This window comes from Pelodiscus sinensis, chromosome 16 (genome assembly GCF_049634645.1).
Source record: "Pelodiscus sinensis isolate JC-2024 chromosome 16, ASM4963464v1, whole genome shotgun sequence".
In the NCBI taxonomy this organism is placed as follows: Eukaryota; Metazoa; Chordata; order Testudines; family Trionychidae; genus Pelodiscus; species Pelodiscus sinensis.
The window spans coordinates 41178286-41199183 of NC_134726.1; the positions used below are offsets into that span (position 1 = coordinate 41178286).

Genomic DNA, 20898 nt, shown 5'->3' on the forward strand with positions numbered 1-20898 from the left:
AGCAAAGTGCGGGGAGAGGCGCTGGGCAGGGAGATATCACCAGACAAGAGGCCCAGCAGGCCAGACTGGGAGAGGGGTCTGGCCACTTAGAGCTTGAGGCTGTGTGGTCACTGCCAGAGCAAGTGTGTCCAGCCTGCAGCCCCCCTGCAGCACATCCAGAGCCTCTAAGGGGCCTATAAGGAAGAGACTGTGGCCTGTCCTTACGCTCTGCAGGCTGCTGTGTTGATGTCCCCGTGCTGCAGAGCAGGGCTGTGTGTTCTCATTGAACCAGTCTCATTTTTTCTTATTCTTTTCTCTTTAATCAGTTGATGGTTAATAAATTGGTTTTCAGAGTGGGGAGAGGCAACGAAGACTACATCCAGACTGCAGAATCGTTGTGCAAAATCGCTTGTTTTTGCGCAGAAACTCATGGAGCATTCACACTACAAGCGCATTTGTGACAGATGGCTGGCTAACAGCTCTGCCACTGTAGCTTGGCTGAAGAGGCTGATGGGAAACAGCTGAGAGAGCCCAGGCCTGAAGGGCCATTAGAAACAGCTGTTGGCTTCATGAGCAGAGGGCTATTTAAGGCAGCAAGAGGGGAGTGAGAAGGTTCCGGGTGTGGCTGAGTGTGCTCCCAGGCAGATGGAGGAGCTGGCTGAATGCGCTATAAGCTTTGTAAATAGAAAGTGGTGGGAACTGACAATAAAAGCTCAGGTGAGTGCACCAGAAGGTCTCCAGCTGACGTGTGGACCAGAAGGTGTCCAAGGGCAAGGGGCCTGAGTGAGGACCCTGCAGCAGTGTTGTTGTGCCAGAAAACGTACAGTAGATGGTCAGAAGACGGGGCTTTTTGTGTAAAACTCATTCTAATAGTGCTCCACAGGGGTCTGTACTGGGGCCAGTCCTATTCAGCACATTCATAAATGATCTGGAGAAAGGGGTAAACAGGGAGGTGGCAACATTTGCCGATGATACTAACTGCTCAAGGTAGTTCAGACAAAGCAGACTGCGAAGAGCTTCAAAAGCATCTCACAAAACTAGGTGACTGGGCAACAAAATGTCAGGTGAATTTTAATGTTAGTAAATGCAAAGTAATGCACATTGGAACACACAATCCCAACTCTATATTTATACACAGACACACCATGGTGGGGACTAATCTAGCTGGCTACATCTAGACTAAGGAGTTTTATTGGAAAAAGGTGCGTAAATTGTGCCCCCCAATTTGTGTACCTTTTTCCAATCGTTTTTTCGGAAGAGGCTTTTCCAAAATTTGGCCCGTCTACAATGGGCCAAATTTCAGAAACCTCCTCTTTTGGAAGAGCCCTTCTTCCTCATGAAACAAGGAATACAGGGGCTTCTGAAGAGCGCATCTGGTCTTCCAATAAAAATGTTGGAAGAGCAGACGTGTTCCCTGGATGCGGTGGAGTTTTTCCAGTAGTCTAGACATAGCCGCTGTTACCAGTCAAGAGAGAGACCTTGGAGTCAGGGTGGATAGTTCTCTGAAAACATCCACTTAGTGTGCAGCAGCAATTTAAAAAGCAAATAGAGTGTTAGGTATTGTTTAAAAAGGGATAGAGAATAAATCCATGGTACGCCCACATCTTGAATACTGCGTACAGATGTGGTCACCTCATCTGAAAAAAGATACCTTGGCATTGGAAATTGTTCGGAAAAGGGCAACAAAAATTATTAGAGTTTTGGAACGGGAACTATATGAGGAGAGATTAATAAAACTGGGACTTTTCAGCTTAGAAAAGAGGAGATGAAGGGAAAATATGACAGAGGTCTATAAAATCATGACCAGTGTGGAGAAGGTAAATAAGGAAAAGTTTTTTTACCTGTTCCCATAACACAAGAACTAGGGGTCATCAAATGAAATTATCAGGTAGAAAATATAAAATAAACAAAGGAAGGATTTCTTCACAGAACACACAGTCAACCTGTGGAACTCCTTGCCAGAAGATGTTGTGAAGACCTGAACTTTATTGGGTCCATCAATGGCTGTTAGCCAGGATGGGTAGGGATGGTGTCCCTGGCCTCTGTTTGTCAGAGGCTGGAAATGGGTGACAGAGGATGGGTCACTTGAAGATTCCCTGTTCTGTTCACTCCCTCTGGGGCACCTGGCATTGGCCACTGTGGGCAGCCAGGACATCAGGCTGGATGGACCTTGGGTCTGACCTAGTCTGGCCGTTCTAATGTTCTTATGTCCTACTGCTCTGAGTTCAGCCGGCAGCACGTGTCTCTAGGCAACCATTAGGAAATAGCTCCCATTTCAGAGGGTGGGGTTTTGCATTCAGTCCGGTTCGGAGGGTTCATGTTCAGGAAGCAAACTCGCCCAGTGAGCTCAAGGGTAGCCCTTCTCCAGGCACATGCCTACTAGCAGCAATGGGCATTTTACAAGTGATGGCAGTGCGAGCGCATGGGCAAACCCCGCCCTAAAGCTACCTGTGGGATGAACACCCAGAGCAACGCTAAGGAGCCCAGTGCTACGTGCAGGGCTGCCAGCTCTGGTACCCCCTTCCCACACACACAGCCCTGCCCGTCTGAGCTGGGCGTGGCTTTGCTCTCTCGCTGGCTCTCGGCCGAGCGTTGCACCTCAGCTTCTGTTGTGCAAATAACTGTGCGGCCAGCAGCACTGACAGACACTATTGCTTCTGGGCCATGGTCACCTGAGGCATCGCCTGGCCTCTCTGCTTGCCTGGGGCGCACGCAGTGGGAGCTCTCAGTAAGCCAGAGCTCAGTGTTGGGCGGGACAGCCCCTGGCCCAAAGGCATCAGTGCAGGGCGTACAACAATCGCTGAGCTCGGGGCAGGAGGGTGGCTCCTGCTCACGCTGGGCTAGGAAGTGTTTTTAGGTCACTTATAAAAAACTCTTGTGCTCATTTTTTTTAAAAGCTGAAACAAGATATTTTCAGTCATTCAGCAAATAGCTTTGGCTCCATGAAGTTAACCCCTTAACGTAAATTCAGCAGCTGCTCCATCACTCATGAGTAATTGCAAATGTGGCTACTTCATATCAGTCTGATAATCTCAGAGAAACTTTTCATTGGTTATTGAGACCGGCTTTAAAACAAGGCAAAGTGCCTCTGCGCTGTTATACCAGGACTGCTGCTGCTTGGCGAACAAACCACACAATCTAAACTATCAAGAAACAGGAGGCAATGAAAATTGAAGTTTAATTAGTGCTGGTAAGGAGGCTTAAGCTATTGCTGTGCTTTGTATATTGCTGGACAATGCTAGGAGAAATGATTGAACTAAGATGTTAACCGATAATAATACTAGGTGTACAGCTGTATAGCGTTTCTTGTACTATAACCCTGTAATGGACCAAATTGCCTCTGCACTTTAGTTGGAGCACAAAGCTGTGGTTTGCAGCATGTTGTAGCCAACTGAAGGTCAATCGAGTGTGCAAACTGCCTGGGGAGAAAGGGTGTGCTAATGCTGTCCCCAGCGTAGGGGCTATGCTGAAAGGAGACCTCACCCTTAACAGCACATTTCTAGCGAGACTAGCTAAGAAAAATGAAAGCCAATGAATGACTAGCTGCAGCTAGCAGTGTGCTGGATTCTGTGTAAACACACATCTGCAGAACATGGTGTGTGATTGCTATTTTGTTATTGCACTATGCTTTTCACCAGTGAAAAGAGGCTTTTCACAGCCCTTGGAGATTAGCACTGGCGGCAGGTTCTGGGAAGACTTCCAACTGAAGATAACAGGACCGTTTGGAAATGAGAAATCTCTGTTACTTTTCTCTTTATCCTCCCCCGCTGCACATTGTCACCGTGCAGATATATTTATACCCTTCTGCTTGCCAACTGATGGTGACATGTATTGTCCAGAAGGAGGGAAATGCCACGTATGAGCTGGCCCCAACTGTTCAGTCGAGCTCTGCTGTCCATGTGGTTCAATGGTCCTCTCCCTTCTGCTGCTGCTCAGAACTGAAGATCCTGGTGCCGCTGTGCCCTGCGGAAGGAGCAAGGCTCTGCATGGGGACGAGTGACCCCTTTGCAGCTGGGTGCTGAAGGAACCGGAGCATTTGATGAATTGGTGAGTCGTTCCCCCCCCCACACTCTCCCAGAGCGCGTAAGCTGCCCACGTGAATAGTGCAGAGGCACCAGTGGCCTCGCTTTGCCGATGCGACTGTCCCAAGACAGAGAAGAACCCAATGGGGCGCAAGGGGAGGACTTGCCCTGGCATTCGACAGCCTCCCAGCGGCTGGCAGACTGGCACTAGTGCGGCTTGCACTGGGGCTCTAAAAACAGCTCCAGCGACAGTGCTTGAACGTGAGCGGGGCTGAGCGCCACTGAACCAAACTGCAAAGCCCCAGTTCCGCCCCTCTGCTCTACGTTCTTGGTCACAGAGCCCCACCCCCGGGCAAAGGGCATCTGCCCCGCTCGCGTGGCCCCTGCTGGCCTGGGAGGCGCCTCCCACAGGCTGTGCAGACAAATGCTCAGTGACCCTTCCCAGGCCTGGCTCCCAGGTCGTGCCCCTGAGGGGGTGACATGGCCGGGCTGAGAGATCCTAGGCTCTGCACGCAATAGCCTGTGTGCAGCAAAGGGGCCAGCCACGGCAGAGCATTGTCCTCGCGCTTTCCACAGCGGCCAGGGCCTGGCAGGGCGCCTGGGAGTGCTCCCTCGCCCTGCCAAGGCAAGTCCCACAGGCCTTTCTTGGCAGTAACTGCAGAAGGTGCCTTTGCTGTATTGAAAATCAGCTGAGCAGCTTTGTCACGCAGTGGCCTCGAGTCCCAGCGGTCACGGCCCCACCGCCATGGCCCAGCAGCCACGCCCCCCAGGTCCAGCAGCCCCGCCCCCTGGCTAGGGTTGCCAGGTGTCCGGTATTTGCACTCTTTGTCCAGTAAAAAAAAATCAGAGAATACCGGACGTGTGCAGTGTGCAGTGTCTGGTATTCTCTGATTTTTTCCGGCTGCGCACCAGACAGAAGCCTGGTGGGGGCGGGGAGAGCAGCTAGGAGGCGGGGCCACGATCGGCTCTGGAGCACGTGATTGCGCAGAAGCCCGGCGGGGGCGGGTGGAGCGGCTGGGAGGCGGGGCCACAATCGGCTCTGGAGCACGTGATTGCGCAGAAGCCCGGCGGGGGCGGGTGGAGCGGCTGGGAGGCGGGGCCACGATCAGCGCTAGGAGCACGTGATTGCGCAGAAGCCTGGTGGGGGCGGGGAGAGCGGCTGGGAGGCGGGGCCACGATCAGCGCTAGGAGCACGTGATTGCGCAGAAGCATGGTGGGGGCGGGTGGAGCGGCTGGGAGGCGGGGCCACGATCAGCGCTAGGAGCACGTGATTGCGCAGAAGCCCGGCGGGGGCGGGTGGAGCGGCTGGGAGGCGGGGCCACGATCGGCTCTGGAGCACATGATTGCGCAGAAGCCTGGTGGGGGCGGGGAGAGCGGCTAGGAGGCGGGGCCACGATCGGCTCTGGAGCACGTGATTGCGCAGAAGCCCGGCGGGGGCGGGTGGAGCGGCTGGGAGGCGGGGCCACGATCAGCGCTAGGAGCACGTGATTGCGCAGAAGCCTGGTGGGGGCGGGGAGAGCGGCTAGGAGGCGGGGCCACGATCGGCTCTGGAGCACGTGATTGCGCAGAAGCCCGGCGGGGGCGGGTGGAGCGGCTGGGAGGCGGGGCCACGATCGGCTCTGGAGCACGTGATTGCGCAGAAGCCTGGTGGGGGCGGGGAGAGCGGCTGGGAGGCGGGGCCACGATCGGCGCTAGGAGCACGTGATTGCGCAGAAGCATGGTGGGGGCGGGGAGAGCGGCTAGGAGGTGGGGCCACGATCGGCGCTGGAGCACGTGATTGCGCAGAAGCCCGGCAGGGGCGGGGGGAGCAACCGGGAGCCTGCCCCCACCAGGCTTCTGCGCAATCACAGGCTCCCAGCGCCAGAGGCAGATGACGGTTTTGCGGGGCCCTGGGCAGCAGACTTCCGCGGGGCCCCGCTTTGCCACGGCGCATGCGCGGGGCTTTCTGAAGTGCGGGGCCCGGGGCAGCCGCCCCGTTCGCCCTGCCGTATATCCGTCCCTGCCCAGCACCGATCGTGGCCCCGCCTCCCCGCCTGAGAGTCCCAGCTGGGAGGCGGGGCTGTGATCGCCACTTATCCTACGTTCCTTTTTTTTAAATACCGGTGTCTGGTATTTTTTGGGAGACCATCTGGCAACCCCACCCCGAGCCGAGCCCTGCTCTGCCCTTTGCACTCTGGTGGCACACTGCTGTTTGGGCTTGTGCCCACCGGTCGCTGGGGAGATGCATTTGGCCTGGCTCTCCAGGGGTGTGAGTTGCTGCTGCTCCCGGTCAAACTGCCCGTGCCAGCCAGGGCTTGTGTGGGCAGCAGGCAGTGGCCGTAAAGCTGGCAGCCTTGCAGCTCTCCAGAAGCCGGTGAGTTGTGGCTGCCCCGTCCTTGCAGACAGAGGTTGCTCAGCACTTGCAGGGGGTCATGTTGAGCCCTTTCCTCTGCCTCTGAGGTTCCCCGAGCCGCTGGCTGGAGCGCAGGGTCTGGGTAACTCCCATGTGGCCTGTGTCTGTGGAAGGGAACACAAGGTGCAGACTCAGCCCGGAATTTGAGCAGACCAGGAGCCTTCGCTTGGAAGGCCCAGGGCCTCTCGCCTGTGGTCAGGCTGAAAACCACACTAGCCTGTCGTGCAGGTGTTGGGGGAGGGGCGCAGAGAGCCACTGAACCAAACTGCAGTCCCTGGCGAGAATGGAAACCGTTGCTAGCCAGGGGGAGCTGCAGCCCCCCACCCGGTCCCCTAGCACCAGCTCCCCTGCTGCCACGCCACTGGGCAGGGCCTCCTGCTGGGACTCAGCAGCTGCCACAAAACCCGAGTGCGAGTGAGGCAGGAAAAGCTCCGCGGGACGTCGGTCGGCGTTTCGGGTGCCAGCCAGAGAGCAGCAGCCCGGCCCCAGGGCTGCGCTCACAGTGCACGGCGAGGGCAGCGCTACCTGGCGTAGTAAGAGCTCCAGGGCCACCCCACGGAGAACCTGGCAGCGCACGGCCGCACGTGCCAGGCCTGCGGCCTTGGGACAGACAGGCCAGTGGAATCCTATCAGACACGAGGCAGCAAATCTCCCAGGGCCACTGGGCGGGGGTGACTTTCAGACTCCTGGTCCTAAGATGCCTGGGGAGTAGCAAGTGACCCCAGGATGGGCCAAATTCAGCACCGGGATAAGCACAGGCTACGTCACTGACCTCCACCACTCTGGCCCTGTGGCTGCAGCTGGACAGTCTCTTGGGCGGCGAGGAGAAAGCCACGTTCTCTCTCCTCTAGTCTGGCCAAGGGGGCAGGGTGGGGTTACTGGGTCCTCCACAAGACAAAGCCCCCAGGATTGGGACACCTGGTCACCCTAGCCAGATGGCCCACAGAGTGCAGCCTGCAGTCCCTCGCCCGGGCCCGGCATCAGCCCATAATGCCTGTTTGAGTCTTCCAGTGCTGCAGGATACACCACAGCCCGAGGGCAGCTGTCTCAGTGGCCAATTCCCCCCCCCCCTCGCGCCTTGTTCTCTCAGCGTCCAGGCGTAGCTCTTGTTCTGGATGTGTCACCTCTGAGCCTGAGAGGCCCTTCCAGGTACCTAGGGCTGCAGGCACCTGCATACCACATGCCCTTAGTGGGAGAGAGCCATGTCAGAGCCTGCCCCGGCTCAGCTCCCCAACTTCGCCCGACCAGGCCTCTGCAGGCCTCGCTGTCAGGCGCCGACGCTCCTCAGCTGCTGCTGGGTGAAGACAGCTCCTTTCACAGCTCTTGGGTTTGACTGAGTCTGCACCTTGTGTTCCCTTCCCCCGATGCTCTGGTTCCTGGACACCTTCTGCCCTCCGGCGGGTTCGCTGCCCCTTCGAGTAGCACATGGGCTGCACGCTGGCTTGTTTCCAAAGCAGGGTCACACTGCTCCTGTGCGAGCTGGAGGCATCTCACCGGACACCTCAGCCCTGTAGCCACAGGTCAGGCCAATGCCAGCTGACAAGGCCCCGCCAGCGGGGTGAAGGGCCTTCCTCTGGCCAAGAGAAGGGGTGAGGAGGGAAGAGGCTCAGCAGAGGCTGTGACGGTGGCAGGCAGAGATTAGAAAGGGACCGGGGGAGCTGTTGTTCGAAGAAGCACCGTGAAAGACAGGCCGGTGCCATCGGCGTGCATGGCTCTTCCCAGGTCTCTCTGCAGGGTGCTAGGTCCAGGCGGGAGGCTGGTGGTGGAGGGATGAGTTAAAGCATCTGGCTCTGGAGAGGAGCTGTGGGCCACGTAATCCCTGCAGTGCCCTCGGTCACAAGAACATAAGAATGGCCGTGCTGGTTTATTAGCTCTAAACCTGCTGCCCATTAATTTCATTTGGTGCCCTCTAGTTCTTGTATTATGGGAACAAGTAAAGAACTTTTCCTTATTCACCCTCCGCACCACTCATGATTTTATAGACCTCTCTCATAACCCCCCTCAGTCTCCACTTTTCTAAGCTGAAAAGTCCCAGTCGCTTTAACCTCCCCTCATATGGGACCCGTTCCAAACCCCTCATCATTTTAGTTCCTCTTCTCTGAACCTTTTCTAATGCCAGTAGATCTTTTTTGAGATGAGACCACATCTGTACACAGTATTCAAGATGTGGGCGTACCATAGCTTTATACAGGGGCAGTAAGATATTCTTTGTCTTATTTTCTATCCCTTTTTTAATAATTCCTAGCATCCTATTTGCTTTTTTGACGGCCACTGCACACTGCGGGGACATTTTCAGAGAACTATCCATGATAACTCCAAGATCTCTTTCCTGATTAGTTGTAGCCAAATTAGCTCCCATCATATTGTATATATAGTAGGGGTTTTTTCCAATGTGCATTACTTTACACATATCCACATTAAATTTCATTTGCCATTTTGTTGCCCAATCACTCAGTTTGGTGAGATCTTTTTGAAGTTCCCTCTCTATTCTGGAAATTTACCATTTATTCCTACCCTTTGTTTCCTGTCTTTTAACCAGTTCTCAATCCATGAAAGGATCTTCCCTCTTATCCCAGGACAACCTAATTTACACAAGAGCCTTTGGTGAGGGACCTTGTCAAAGGCTTTCTGGAAATCTAAGTATGCCACATCTACTGGATCCCCCTTGTCCACATGTTTGTTACCCTTAGAGTTCTTTGAAGGGGTTATATCTACACTACAGAGTTAATTTGAGTTAACTTAATTCAAAATAGTTAATTTGAATTAATGTATCTATACACACAAACTATTTTGAAATAGCGTTTTGCTATTTCGAAATAGTGCGTCCACACTGAGTGGACCCTGAACCGAAGTTAAGGCTGGCCGGAACCAGTGTCAGCAGGGCATCAGCTTAGGACTTAGTATATGGGGCTGCTAACTGAGCTCTGTGCTTAAAGGGACCCTACCCCCACCCCAGACAGACAGTTCTCAGGGTTTCCCACTTGCTTGTCTACCTCGATGAGGGACAGCAAAGCAGTCCTGGCTTGGAGTGCCCTGAGTGCCCCCACTCGGGACACCACAGCACTCGGCTACATGGAGCCAGAGCTGCCCCTGGGCATGTTAGTGCATCTCGTGGGGTCGTTGCCATCAGCCCGGCTGCACTTGCTGCAGGCTGCCATCCAGGGGGGTCCATCAGGTGGCTGTCATGATCCAGGAGGCCCTGCGGGAGAGCGTCTATCCCGAGGGGCCCTCAGAGCCACCCCAGTCCTCCCCACTGGAGGCTTGTGCCCCATTCCTCCCTCACATCCTTCCACTTACCCCTCCCTAGCCGCCCCTTCCCGATGTCAAACAAAAGACATGTATGTTCAAAAATAGAAACTGGATTTATTGAACAAAACTGGGGGTGGGGGGGGATGAACCTCTGGGGAGACTGGGAAAAGGAGGTGAGAGAGGAGAAGAGAGAGGGTGGAAGAGGGGAGGGGGAAACCTGGGAGGAGGGAGCTGGAAGGAGGAAGCAAGGGGAAGAAGGGGGAGGGGAAACTTAGGGCCCCAAGGTTGGGGGTCTTGCCGGACCAACTTGATTTTCATGCAAACCTGCTCCTGGGTTCGCATGTGGCCTTTGGTGGCCAGGCTGGCAGCTAGCCCGCCATAGACAGCTGCATTCCTCCATCTAGTGCGGAGATCATGGGCATTGGGGGCATCCCCCCCAAACCTGAATAAGGTCCATGAGCTCCACCCTAGACCAGGAAGGCGCCTGCCTTCTCCAGCCCCGGCAGGCTCCTGGGAGCTGGCAGACTGCTCCTGGGGAGCGGCGGAGGGCTGGCTGCCAGTGGCTTGCTGGCTTATGTTTTGGGGCCACTGCTGGCTCTGGGCTGGCAGGCTTGGAGCTGGCACGGGCACTGTGGCCAGGGTCTACTCCTTTAATGGCTCCGGGGCTGGGGGAGAGCAGAGGAAGTTTTCCTGGTTGTGCCCAGAGTGGCCACCAGGGCTCCCTGGGAAGGCTGGAGGCCCCCTATTTCGAGTTAAGTGTCTACACAGCACTTCATTCCAAATAGCTATTTCCAATTTGGCGTTACTCCTCGTGGAATGAGGTTTACCGAATTCGAATTAAGCGCTCCACTAGTTCAAATTAATTGCGAAATAGCCGTTTGCATGTATAGATGCTATTAAAGTTAATTCGAAATAACGGCTGTTATTTCAAATTAACTTTGCAGTGTGGACATACCCGAATAGATTAGCAAGACAGGATTTCCCTTTGCAGAAATCAAGTTGACTTTTTCCCAAAAAATTATGTTCTTCTACGTGTCTGACAATTTTATTCTTTACTGTTGTTTCGACTAATTTTCCCGATACCGACGTTAGACTTACTGGTCTGTAATTGCCACGATCACCTCTAGAGCCCTTTTAAATATTGGCTTTCGCAGGGGGGCTGCCGGGAGGAGAGCAGATGCAGGGCTGGTGATTGACACACCTCTGTATGTTGCCATAGAGACACCCAAAGCCCTTTCTGCCCCAACATACTTTGTATTTCAGACACATTTACCATGGGAAAGCACATCTGGCGCCAGAGCCTGCCACTCTGCATTGCTGCCATTTTCTTCTCTGCAGGAGGGGAAGGAAGAGGTAAGGGGCAGCCACGACTGGGGGCCTTCATCTGGCTGGTTCTTTCTCCCCCACTCTCTCTCTCTCCACTTCCCCCCCCAGAACAGGACAGGTCAGAGAGCCTTCGGGGCCCGTTTCCCCTCCTCAGCTTAGAGATCAGAGAAACTCCCACCTGTGCCCTGCCCTAGGAGTTTACAGTCGCACTCCATACGGCAATAAGCCAGCAAGGGGTGGGGGTGGGACAGACAGAGCAGCCTAGCGCAAGGGGCGGCTTGGGCCCAGCGTGGCGGAGGGGCCGAGGCCAGCTGTTGGTTGCACGCATGCTGAGCATCTCGGCTCGTTCCTCAGCAGAATTTCCTGGCAACCTGAGCTGTGTGAATAACTACATCAAACAGGTAGATTGTGTGTGGGAGCCAGAGAAGAGTGTGGGGGACGGACCCTTCCAGGTGCATTTCACAAGGTGAGCTCCGTGCATCCTCGTGGCGGGCTGTGCTGGGCCCCGGGGCAGTCTGGGCTCTCTGGATTCCTTGGCACTGAACTCTGACCCAGAATTCGCCCGCAAACCCAACGCCTGAGTCACCCTCCAGCTCCTCGCTGGTGGGGTTGGCTTTCACCTGTCGTCCTTTTCCCACTCCGCCGCGCAAGGCGCTCGCTGCACCCAGGGCTGCCTTCCGTGGCATTTACAACCTGAAAGCCCAGTTCAACAGGCCCTGTGCAAAGTGCTCCTCACTGTGGCGACTGGCACATGCACCGTTAAGCAGCCACACCCTGTCCACGAGAAACTTCCCGCCCCTTAATTATTCCAGCTTAGTCGGGGACGAGAACTCCAGCTGCACGCTCGCTGCCCGAGACCAGCTGCAGAGCCAACTGCACTGCACCATGAACAGGACAGACCAGTTAACGGAGTACGAGAGCTTCCGAGTCTCGCTGCATGGCGGTTTCTCGGGGGGGGACCGTGCGTACGTTGCGTTCCCGGAATACAAAGCCAAGCTGAACAGTGAGTACCGCCCATGGCAGGTATGGGAGGAGGCCGCCTGGCCCGCAGCACGGGGAACAGTTGGCCTGTGAAGTTCCAAGAGCGACTCTTCAGTGGCACAACGTGAGATTGATGGAGATGCAGCCAGTGCGGCCCCTTGGGCAGCATGGCCTGCACTTGTTACATACGGGGGCAGAGATCTCTCATCCTGCCCCCACCCTCCCTTGCCCTGTTATCTACCATCGAGCCCCCCCGCCCTCTGAACAGTGGGGCTCCTCCTGCTGGCAGGCCCAGGCAGGGCCACAGCAAGACAGTAGCACTGTTTGCTGGAATGGGGGAAGGGCTGGGGACAAAAGGCCCCTTCCCAATGCAGAGTGTCCCGAAGAGCTGCCTAACGGACATAAGAACATCAGAACGGCCAGGGTGGGTCAGACCAACGGCCCGTCCAGCCCAGCGTCCTGTCGGCCCACAGTGGCCAAGGCCAGGTGCCCCAGAGGGAGGGAACACAACAGGGAATCCTCACGTGATCCCGCCCCATCACCCACCTCCAGACAGAGGCTAGGGAGACCACCCCCACCCATCCTGGCTAATAGCCATTGATGGACGTAACCTCCAGGAATCTAGCTAGCTGATTTTTGAACCCTGTTAAAGTCCTAGTCTGCACCACATCCTCTGGCGAGGAGTTCCACAGGTTGACTGGGCTGCTGAGGTGTTTTCCCTACCACAGGGATGTTAAATTTTCTTACATTGTGGTCACTATGTCCAAGCGGTCCAGTTATATGTACCTCTTAGACCAGATCCTGCACTCCACTTAGGACTAAACCAAGAACTGCCTCTCCCCTTGTGGGTTCCAGAATCAATCGCTACAAGAAGCAGTCACTTCAGGTATCAAAACATTTTATCTCTGCATCCCATTCTGAGGTGACGTGTCCCCAGTCAATATGGGGACAGTTGAAATCCCTGCTATTATTGAGTTTTTGATGTTTATAGCCTCTCTAATCTTCCTCTTTTGGAGTCACTAGCACTATCCTGGTCAGGTAGTCGATGGTATATCGCAACTGGTCTCTTCTTATTCTTGGAGCATGGAATTACTATCCAGGGAAATTCTGTGGAACATGTTGCCTGATTTAAGATTTAGGACTCTCCCGTTGTGCAGCAGCCCTCTGGTCCCTGCCCCCAGCTCAGAGCATGTCGGCGTGTTCATGGTGGGAGGGGCTGGAGCATTCACGGCTCTGTGAGCCCTCGCTGGCAGAGCAGCCTCTTGGGGATCATTGCAGCTGGTGTTCACTTCCAGAAGCCAGGTGGCTGCTTTAACCTGCACTGGGGGTTGCTTTGTGTCCCGCTGGCCCCAGGATCAGGGGATTTGTGGAACCACAGTGATGCCCCCAGCCGCGAGCAGCCTGGGACTGTGCTCTGTGCTCTCCACGTCTCCCACAGCCGAGTACTGGGAGTAACTCCTCTCTCTGTTCCCAGTTAAGTGCGACCCTCCCTTCAACCTGCAGAGCAACTTGAGTGCCAGTCTGTGTCGGTTCCAGTGGAGTGTACCAGAGAGGCTACAGAAAATGCTTCAGTTTGAATTGTCGTATAAGAAACACGGTGCCTCCTGGGAGGTAACAAACCCAGCGCTCAGCCTGGCCGAAGCAGGCACGAATGCCTGCAGCCACGGTTCTGAGCAACTGCCCCCATGTTCTGCTGGGTGGTCCCCCAAGGGCACCGGCACTAGGCTGCCAGCTCCTCGGCCATCACCTCTCTTAGGCAGGGACCTGTGTCTCTCTCCCTCCTGGCCTGGGCTTTCCAGTCTGCACTGGGCTCTTCCCAGCAAGCCAGTCCACCTACACCGGCCACGGCTGCCCCTTGCTTTCCCTCCGGGGTGCGGAACAACTGTCCCTGCCCCCATCCCTTACCAAGCAAGCACAAGCAGTCCAGAGAACCTATGAAAACAACCCAAGAAGCTCTGCACATGCTCAGCAGAGGCCCCCTCCGGCTCAGCAAGGACTCTGGGGGGCGTCTGTCCTGGCAGCCCCATCGAGGGGTTTTCATGCTGAACTAGCCTCCCCTTGACGAGCTCTGTCCATCGCTTGTCCAGCTTGGGCCACTGAGAGTGAGACTGTGGGAACAGGTGCTCAGCAAACACCCCGGGCACCCCTAGTTGAGGCTGCTGCCTCCCTTACATGACATTGTTACGTGAGGTTTGTGAGTCCTTCCCATCGGAATCCTGCCTCTGGTATCGTGAGGCCTTGTGAGCAGAGAAGGCTCCTGAATGCAGGGCTCAGATGGGAGTATTCACGGACCTCAGACTTGCACCTAAGAATGCCAGGCCTGACTAGGGAGTTGTCCAATTGTTCCGCATCCCAGCCCTTTGTTGTGTGGGCCTAACGGAGCTTTCTCTTGCTAATTTTCAGCAGGCCCAGCACAAACAGCTGCTCAGCTCAGCGACAGAGGTAGATATCGAAGCTATAGAGTTTGAAGCAGGCATCAATTATACTGCAAGAATTCGCTGCAAAACTTCCCAAGAGAAGAATACTTATAAAAGCCAGTGGAGTGAGTGGAGCCAGACAACTGAATTTCGAAGAGAAGGTGCAAAGAACGTTGTTCCCTAACTCCTTGTTTTGTATGAGCCCTGAAGTACCTTTCTGAAACAGAAGGAGAAAGGGTCAAGCTGGGAAATGGAGGGGCCGTCAGCAGCCAGTTCATGGCTCAAGATCAGAGTCTTCCAGCCTTTGATAGTCAGGCCCCGTTCTTACAAGGTTTTAGCAGCGAGGTTCATTTGCATTGCTTGTTTCTCCAAGAATCTGGATTGAATTCCACTTTTGACAGGGTCCTTTGTTAGTTGATTCTGTTAATGGAATAATTCTTTTGATAGGTTTCCGGGAGCCTAGACCGTCCTTTGGCACAAGCATGATACACATGATGTTCATTCCCGTATGCCTCGTTGTCATTCTCTACATCATTCTGAACGCCAGGCTTTCCTCGAGGTACAGTACAGTCCTTCACACAAACCACTGCTGCCTTTTCTAGTGACAAGTAGTTTTAAAGTTTAGTGAGTGTATATCATGTGTCCATGCATCAGGTCTGACTCCTGCCTCGGCATCAGAATGAGATCTTTGAATGCCATAGGCTCGGTGTGCCCACTCTCAGGCTTGCTGTCTCCATGAGCGTGCAATTGCTAATGAGCCAATACCCGCTGAGCAGAGGGCCCAGGGTGCACAAGGTCTCCTGTAGTTCGAAGACATTTACAAACTGTTGTGCTACTTTGCATAGATGTAGAGGAAGGGTGACCGATGTGCAGCATTGGCTAGTGATGATCAATCTGCCTTCCTGAGCTGGACACTTCCAACAGGAACTACAGTATCTAGGGTGTGACGTGCCAGTGTGACCCAGCCAGCTGATCAAGAGTTCATGTTCTTAAGTTCTTGGCAGAACAAAGGGCCAGCGGTAAAGAGGAAGTGGTTCGGATCTGCCACTGGCAAGCCCCAACACGTGGGCACTCTTGAGAGGTGCATCTCTTTGCAGAAACAAGGAGTTTCCTGAGTGGCGTGAAGGTGCTGCAGTATGGGGCTGAATCTGGCTAGTGTTAGTGACAATGGGGAAACGTCGAAAGAGACAGGAGTTAGAACCGAGGTCTAACAGAACCTGGGGCCGCTCATCTTCCCACAGCCCCAGCGGGAGACCCTGCAGAGCTACAGCCAAGGAGCGCTGTGGAAGGACGCACCACCCACAAGAGCAGAGCGAGTACCCTGCTGTTCTCTGACTGGCCAGGTGGCCCTATTTAGCCCCCAGGCTTTCCCCAGGAGCCACACAGACTTTGGCTCAGTGCATCTGACTCCAGCCTGACTCTGAGCCACTTCCTGCCTCCTGATTCTAAGACAATACTGCCTCTGCTCTCTGACCCTGACTCTCCTGCCTTTGGACTGGCAATGCCCATCCAGGCTGGGGCAACCTCAGCCCAGCTGAGACCTTCCAGAAGGCAGAAGGAACAGTTCAGGGTTAGAATAATAGAATCATAGAATAATAGGACTGGAAGGGACCTCGAGAGGTCATTGAGTCCAGCCCCCCGCCCTCAAGGCAGGACCAAGCTCCGTCTACACCATCCCTGACAGATGTCTATCTAACCTGTTCTTAAATATCTCCAGAGAGGGAGATTCCACCACCTCCCTTGGCAATTTATTCCAATATTTGACCACCCTGACAGTTAGGATTTTTTTCCTAATGTCCAATCTAAACCTCCCCTGCTGCACTTTAAGCCCGTTACTCCTTGTCCTGTCCTCAGAAACCAAGAGGAACAAATTTTCTCCTTCCTCCTTGTGACACCCTTTTAGATATTTGAAAACCGCTATCATGTCCCCCCTTAATCTTCTTTTTTCCAAACTAAACAAGCCCAGTTCATGAAGCCTGGCTTCATAGGTCATGTTCTCTAAACCTTTAATCATTCTTGTCACTCTTCTCTGTACCCTTTCCAATTTCTCCACATCTTTCTTGAAATGTGGCGCCCAGAACTGGACACAGTACTCCAGCTGAGGCCTAACTAGTGCAGAGTAGAGCGGCAGAATGACTTCACGAGTTTTGCTTACAACACACCTGTTGATACAACCTAGAATCATATTTGCTTTTTTTGCAACAGCATCACACTGTTGACTCATATTCAACTTGTGGTCCACTATGACCCCTAGATCCCTTTCCGCCATGCTCCTTCCTAGACAGTCGCTACCCATCTTGTATGTATGGAACTGATTGTTCCTTCCTAAGTGGAGCACTTTGCATTTCTCTTTATTAAACCTCATCCTGTTTACCTCTGACCATTTCTCTAACTTGCTAAGGTCATTTTGAATTATGTCCCTATCCTCCAAAGAAGTTGCAACCCCACCCAGTTTGGTATCATCTGCAAACTTAATAAGCGTACTCTCTATCCCAATATCTACATCATTGATGAAGATATTGAACAGTACGGGTCCCAAAACAGACCCTTGAGGAACTCCACTTGTTATCCCTTTCCAGCAGGATTTAGAACCGTTAACAACAACTCTCTGACTACGGTTATCCAGCCAATTATGCACCCACCTTATCGTGGCCCTATCTAAGTTATATTTGCCTAGTTTATCAATAAGAATATCATGCGAGACCGTATCAAATGCCTTACTAAAGTCTAGGTATATGACATCCACCGCTTCTCCCTTATCCACAAGGCTCGTTATCCTATCAAAGAAAGCTATCTGATCTCTCAATGCAATTAGCCTAATACTTCTGTAAGACGCTTCATTCCTGGAAAAGTTCTGGGGTGGTTTGGACCAAACGGTTGCGGTAAAATGCCCTGCTAGCTGCAGCCATACAAAGGGGAGCGGTTCTGTCTCACTGTTGCACTGCAACACACATTCAAACTCAGAAACCTTGAAGGAATCTGCACTGATGACTAGCAAAGATTCATTTTATCCATCTGGGCGAGTTGTTGCCAGATAGTCTGTTGCTATTGTAGCAGGTTCACTCACTTTTACACACGGCTTCTTCCTTCAGGGTGGCTTGTGGGGAAGCCACTGGCTGCTCCAAAGCTGACGCGCCCCCTTTGGGTGAGGTGTCCTCTTGAGGTCACTGTCCTCCGGCAGTAACTACTCCGCTCTTGGGCTACGTCTACATTGGCAAGATTTTGCGCAAATACTTTTAACACAAGAGTTTTTGCGTTAGAGTATTTGCGCAAGAGAGCGTCTACACTGGCATGTGCGTTTGCACAAGAGCATCCGTGCCAGTGTGGACGCTCTCTTGCGCAAGAAAGCTCCGACGGCCATTTTAACCATCGGGCTTTCTTGCACAAGAAATTCATGTTGCCTGTCTCCACTGGCCTCTTGCGCAAGAACAGTTGCACAAAAGGGCTTATTCCTGAGTGCTGGCGCAAGCAGCCCCGATTTCACACATTAGAACGTCAGTGTTCTTGTGCAAGAACTCCCCGCCAGTGTAAACAGGCAGCACGTTTTTGCGCACAATCATGCCAATGTAGATACAGCCTTGGTCTGTGCCCCTTCCGGGGAGGGGGAGTCATTGTTCTTGCTTTGGTCCTCCTCCAGGGTCCTCCCTACTCCCTAGGACCCCTAGTTCTTCCCTGCTGCACCCTCCTGGCCTCAATGACCTACTGCCAGTCCCTCTCTAGCCCCTCCGGGCACACTGCAGTTTCTCCAGGCCCCTCGCCCTGGCCACGGGCGCGCCTCCTGCAACCCTGCCTTACAGTATTATGGCCTAGGGCTTCCCTGGCTCAAACTCCCCCAGCCTACCGCAGCTGCCTCCTTGCAGCCTGGACTTTTAGGGCTGCCTCCATGAGAGCCCCGGCCACGACTACCTCTCTCATTGCAGGCCGGGAGGCAGGGCCCTCCTCACATGCCTCAGCTGGGCTTCCCTCACTCCGGCTCCCAGCCCCATAAAGGGCCAGCGCGGGGCAACGCCCTGCCACAATGTGAAATGCACACAGCTGTGTGGCCATGTGAAATGGGCCTTTTCTGAAGGGTGGCCAGAGGAGGGTGAAGTGTGCCAGTTTATCTGTCCCAGGGTGCTGGAGGGCTGCAGCAGAAGGTGGAACATGTCGCTGGGTTTGATAGAACTGTCGTTCTTTCTCCACAGGGCAAAGAACTTCTTCGGTCTGAAGGTTCCCACCCCAGCTGCTTTCTTCCAGCCTCTCTACACTTTGCACAATGGGAATTTTAAGGTAACAGCAAATTCTTTCTTCTTCGTGATCCTTCTCCCCGGGGCGGGAAGGTGGCTTGTGGGGCCCCATCGCTGCTTTCACCTGGCTAATGCTGGCACAGGGCTTCAGTCTACCTGGAAGTCCCCCCCTTCTGCTCTGAGACACCTGCCTCCATATTCCTCCTGCTCCATCACCAACCTCATCTCCTCCTAGAAATGAAGCCCTCCCATCTGGGCCTGTCCCAGTCCCTGCCTCTCTTCCTTTGCACCACCACCATATCCTGTGGCCTGGTCCTCACTGGACCTTTCCAATCACACCCACAACTGCAGCTAGCAGCCTCTTCCATGTCCAGCCAGACTCTCTGAGCCAGCCTGCACGTACTGCCCTGCTAAATCCAGCTGCTCCTACCCCGGGCAGTGGGGGGCACAGCAGGGAGAGTCACTGCCCCTTTGTGAGGCCTTTCCCTTGCAGCTGAAAGCAGTTCTCCTGGGTCAGTCTCCTTCCTCTCTGCTGTCTCCACCCCTCCTCTCCTGGGGGCTTGTGGTTTTGGATGAGCTTTGTTGCTAACCCACAGGATGTCAAGTCCCCTGCCCCCTAGCCTTTGAGGCCTGCTGGGTAAATTAGCATTGCTTCTGATGCTCAGAAATTACAATGGGTCCAGCCAGCACCTGGCACGTGCAAAATCAAACCCTGGGAGCATTGCCTGCCTCACTAGTGAAGTGTCTTTTTCCTTATGCCCTTCCGCCTTCCTTTGCTAAGTAGTCCGGGAGCCAAAACAGCAGAGGCTGCTTAGGGCATGACTCGGGAGTGAAGGCCGGGGCCTGGTTCGCCCACCACTCCATTACTTGGGTCACTCAGTGGAGTTGCACTGAGGCAGAACTGAATTCGGCCCCTGGCCTGCTTGCCATTGCCAAGACGTCCTTTGCAAACTCGGCCTCCCCTTGCTAAGCAGCGTTTGCTGCTCCTCGCTGCAGGACTGGGTGGGACGGAACGAGGCGCACGGCCAGCTCACAAGAGACGAGGCTGCCAACCTGAGCAAAACGCCTGTGGATGGAGTCCTTGGTCTGGGAGCTCAGGACGTCATTTCCCTGCTCTCCTTCAAGACACTGGCAAAGAGCAAAGTGACGCCTCAGGAGGAGCTTTGTGGCCCTGCCCCTGGGCCCGAGCAGCACGAGCCCCGGAGCAGGTATGTGCACGTGGAAGATGTGGCGGCCAGGCTGCCATCTTTGTTCCTACAGAGCCACTCGGATGAGGCAGGTGCAAGAAGCGAGACCAACTGTGGCAGCCCAGATGTGAGTGCGACTCATCTCCCGTATTTACGGGGCGGGGAGGGTGACTTCCTGCCACAGGAGGCTCTGGAGCTGGAAAGTTTGTCCTTCTGCAGCAATGACTATTGCACCTTGTGTGGCAGCGACTCCACGGGTGGCCCAATTCCTGCTGAACTGCTGCAGCTCCCCGAGGAGCATGGTCTGGTCAAGGAATGACAGACGCTTACGAAAGCTGCTGCATGTTCAAGTCCCCGGGCTGACACATCCACCATCTGGCTCCTTGTGCAGTGACAGGCTCCCTTCTTAAAGCAAGTCAGGCCCAGCCCCTGCACAGCTGCCCAAGGGGACAGGCACAAGAAGCTGTCTTCCCGCTCAGTGCAGGAGCTGAGCACAATCAGCGTGTCTGTGCCTTCCCAAGAAAGGCCGTGCCATGCCTTCCCCAGCCATCCTGTCCTCTGGAAGCAGCAGGCACATCCTCCCTGAGGTACAGGGCTTTCCAGAGACCCCCCCAGGGCAGAGCAGTGCTGCACTGCCCCAAAGGACCTCCCTCATTGCAGCACTTTCGACTCAACCCCCAGGGAATTCCAGCTGCCGCTGTGCTGAGATCAGGGAGCAGCACCCCTGGCCAGACTCACACCTGGGTGTCTCTTAGAAGCGTGCGTGAGGAAGAGCAGTGCTGGGCATTAGTGCCATGCTGCATCTGCGTCCCCAGGACCTTTCAATGCCGTGTTTTGCTGCTTGGTAACTTTCTGTCTTGCATTAAACCCGGTGCCTTGCTTCTGACTTGAAAAGATTTCTTTCAAAGTGTGCTGTGAGCTACGGGGCTGCTTCCCTAGGTGGGGCGGGGGTCACACCCCAAACAACGGGGCTCATGCGTTCCCTAGGCAACCCAGGCACAGCTGCAAAGCAGGAGCTGCTTTAGGAGACCTCTGTTGTACAGGGAATAGCAGCGCTGGAGTCCAGGCTCCCTGACTCCTTGGTGCCCTTTCTGAGGCAGCCACAGATGCTGCCAACTG

At 54.5% G+C, this 20898-nt stretch overlaps 1 protein-coding gene across 7 annotated transcripts; it reads left to right on the forward strand.

The window, feature by feature from the left end:
- Positions 1-590: 590 nt before the first annotated feature.
- LOC102463080 (interleukin-9 receptor-like) lies at positions 591-20665 on the forward strand. Of its 7 annotated transcripts, none has more exons than XM_075899967.1 (10): positions 591-696; positions 3916-4026; positions 10906-10995; positions 11323-11434; positions 11781-11971; positions 13424-13560; positions 14353-14527; positions 14814-14925; positions 18551-18635; positions 19589-20665. In XM_075899967.1, exons 3-10 carry the CDS (start codon positions 10917-10919, stop codon positions 20096-20098), a joined length of 1401 nt encoding a protein of 466 aa, XP_075756082.1. In that variant the 5' UTR covers positions 591-696; positions 3916-4026; positions 10906-10916; the 3' UTR covers positions 20099-20665. The 7 variants fall into 7 exon arrangements, with proteins under 7 accessions (XP_075756082.1, XP_075756083.1, XP_075756085.1 ...); XM_014573717.3 differs by lacking the exon at positions 591-696 and adding an exon at positions 2897-3169 and having other exon boundaries at positions 3819-4026; XM_075899965.1 differs by lacking the exon at positions 591-696 and adding an exon at positions 2897-3169.
- Positions 20666-20898: the final 233 nt, after the last annotated feature.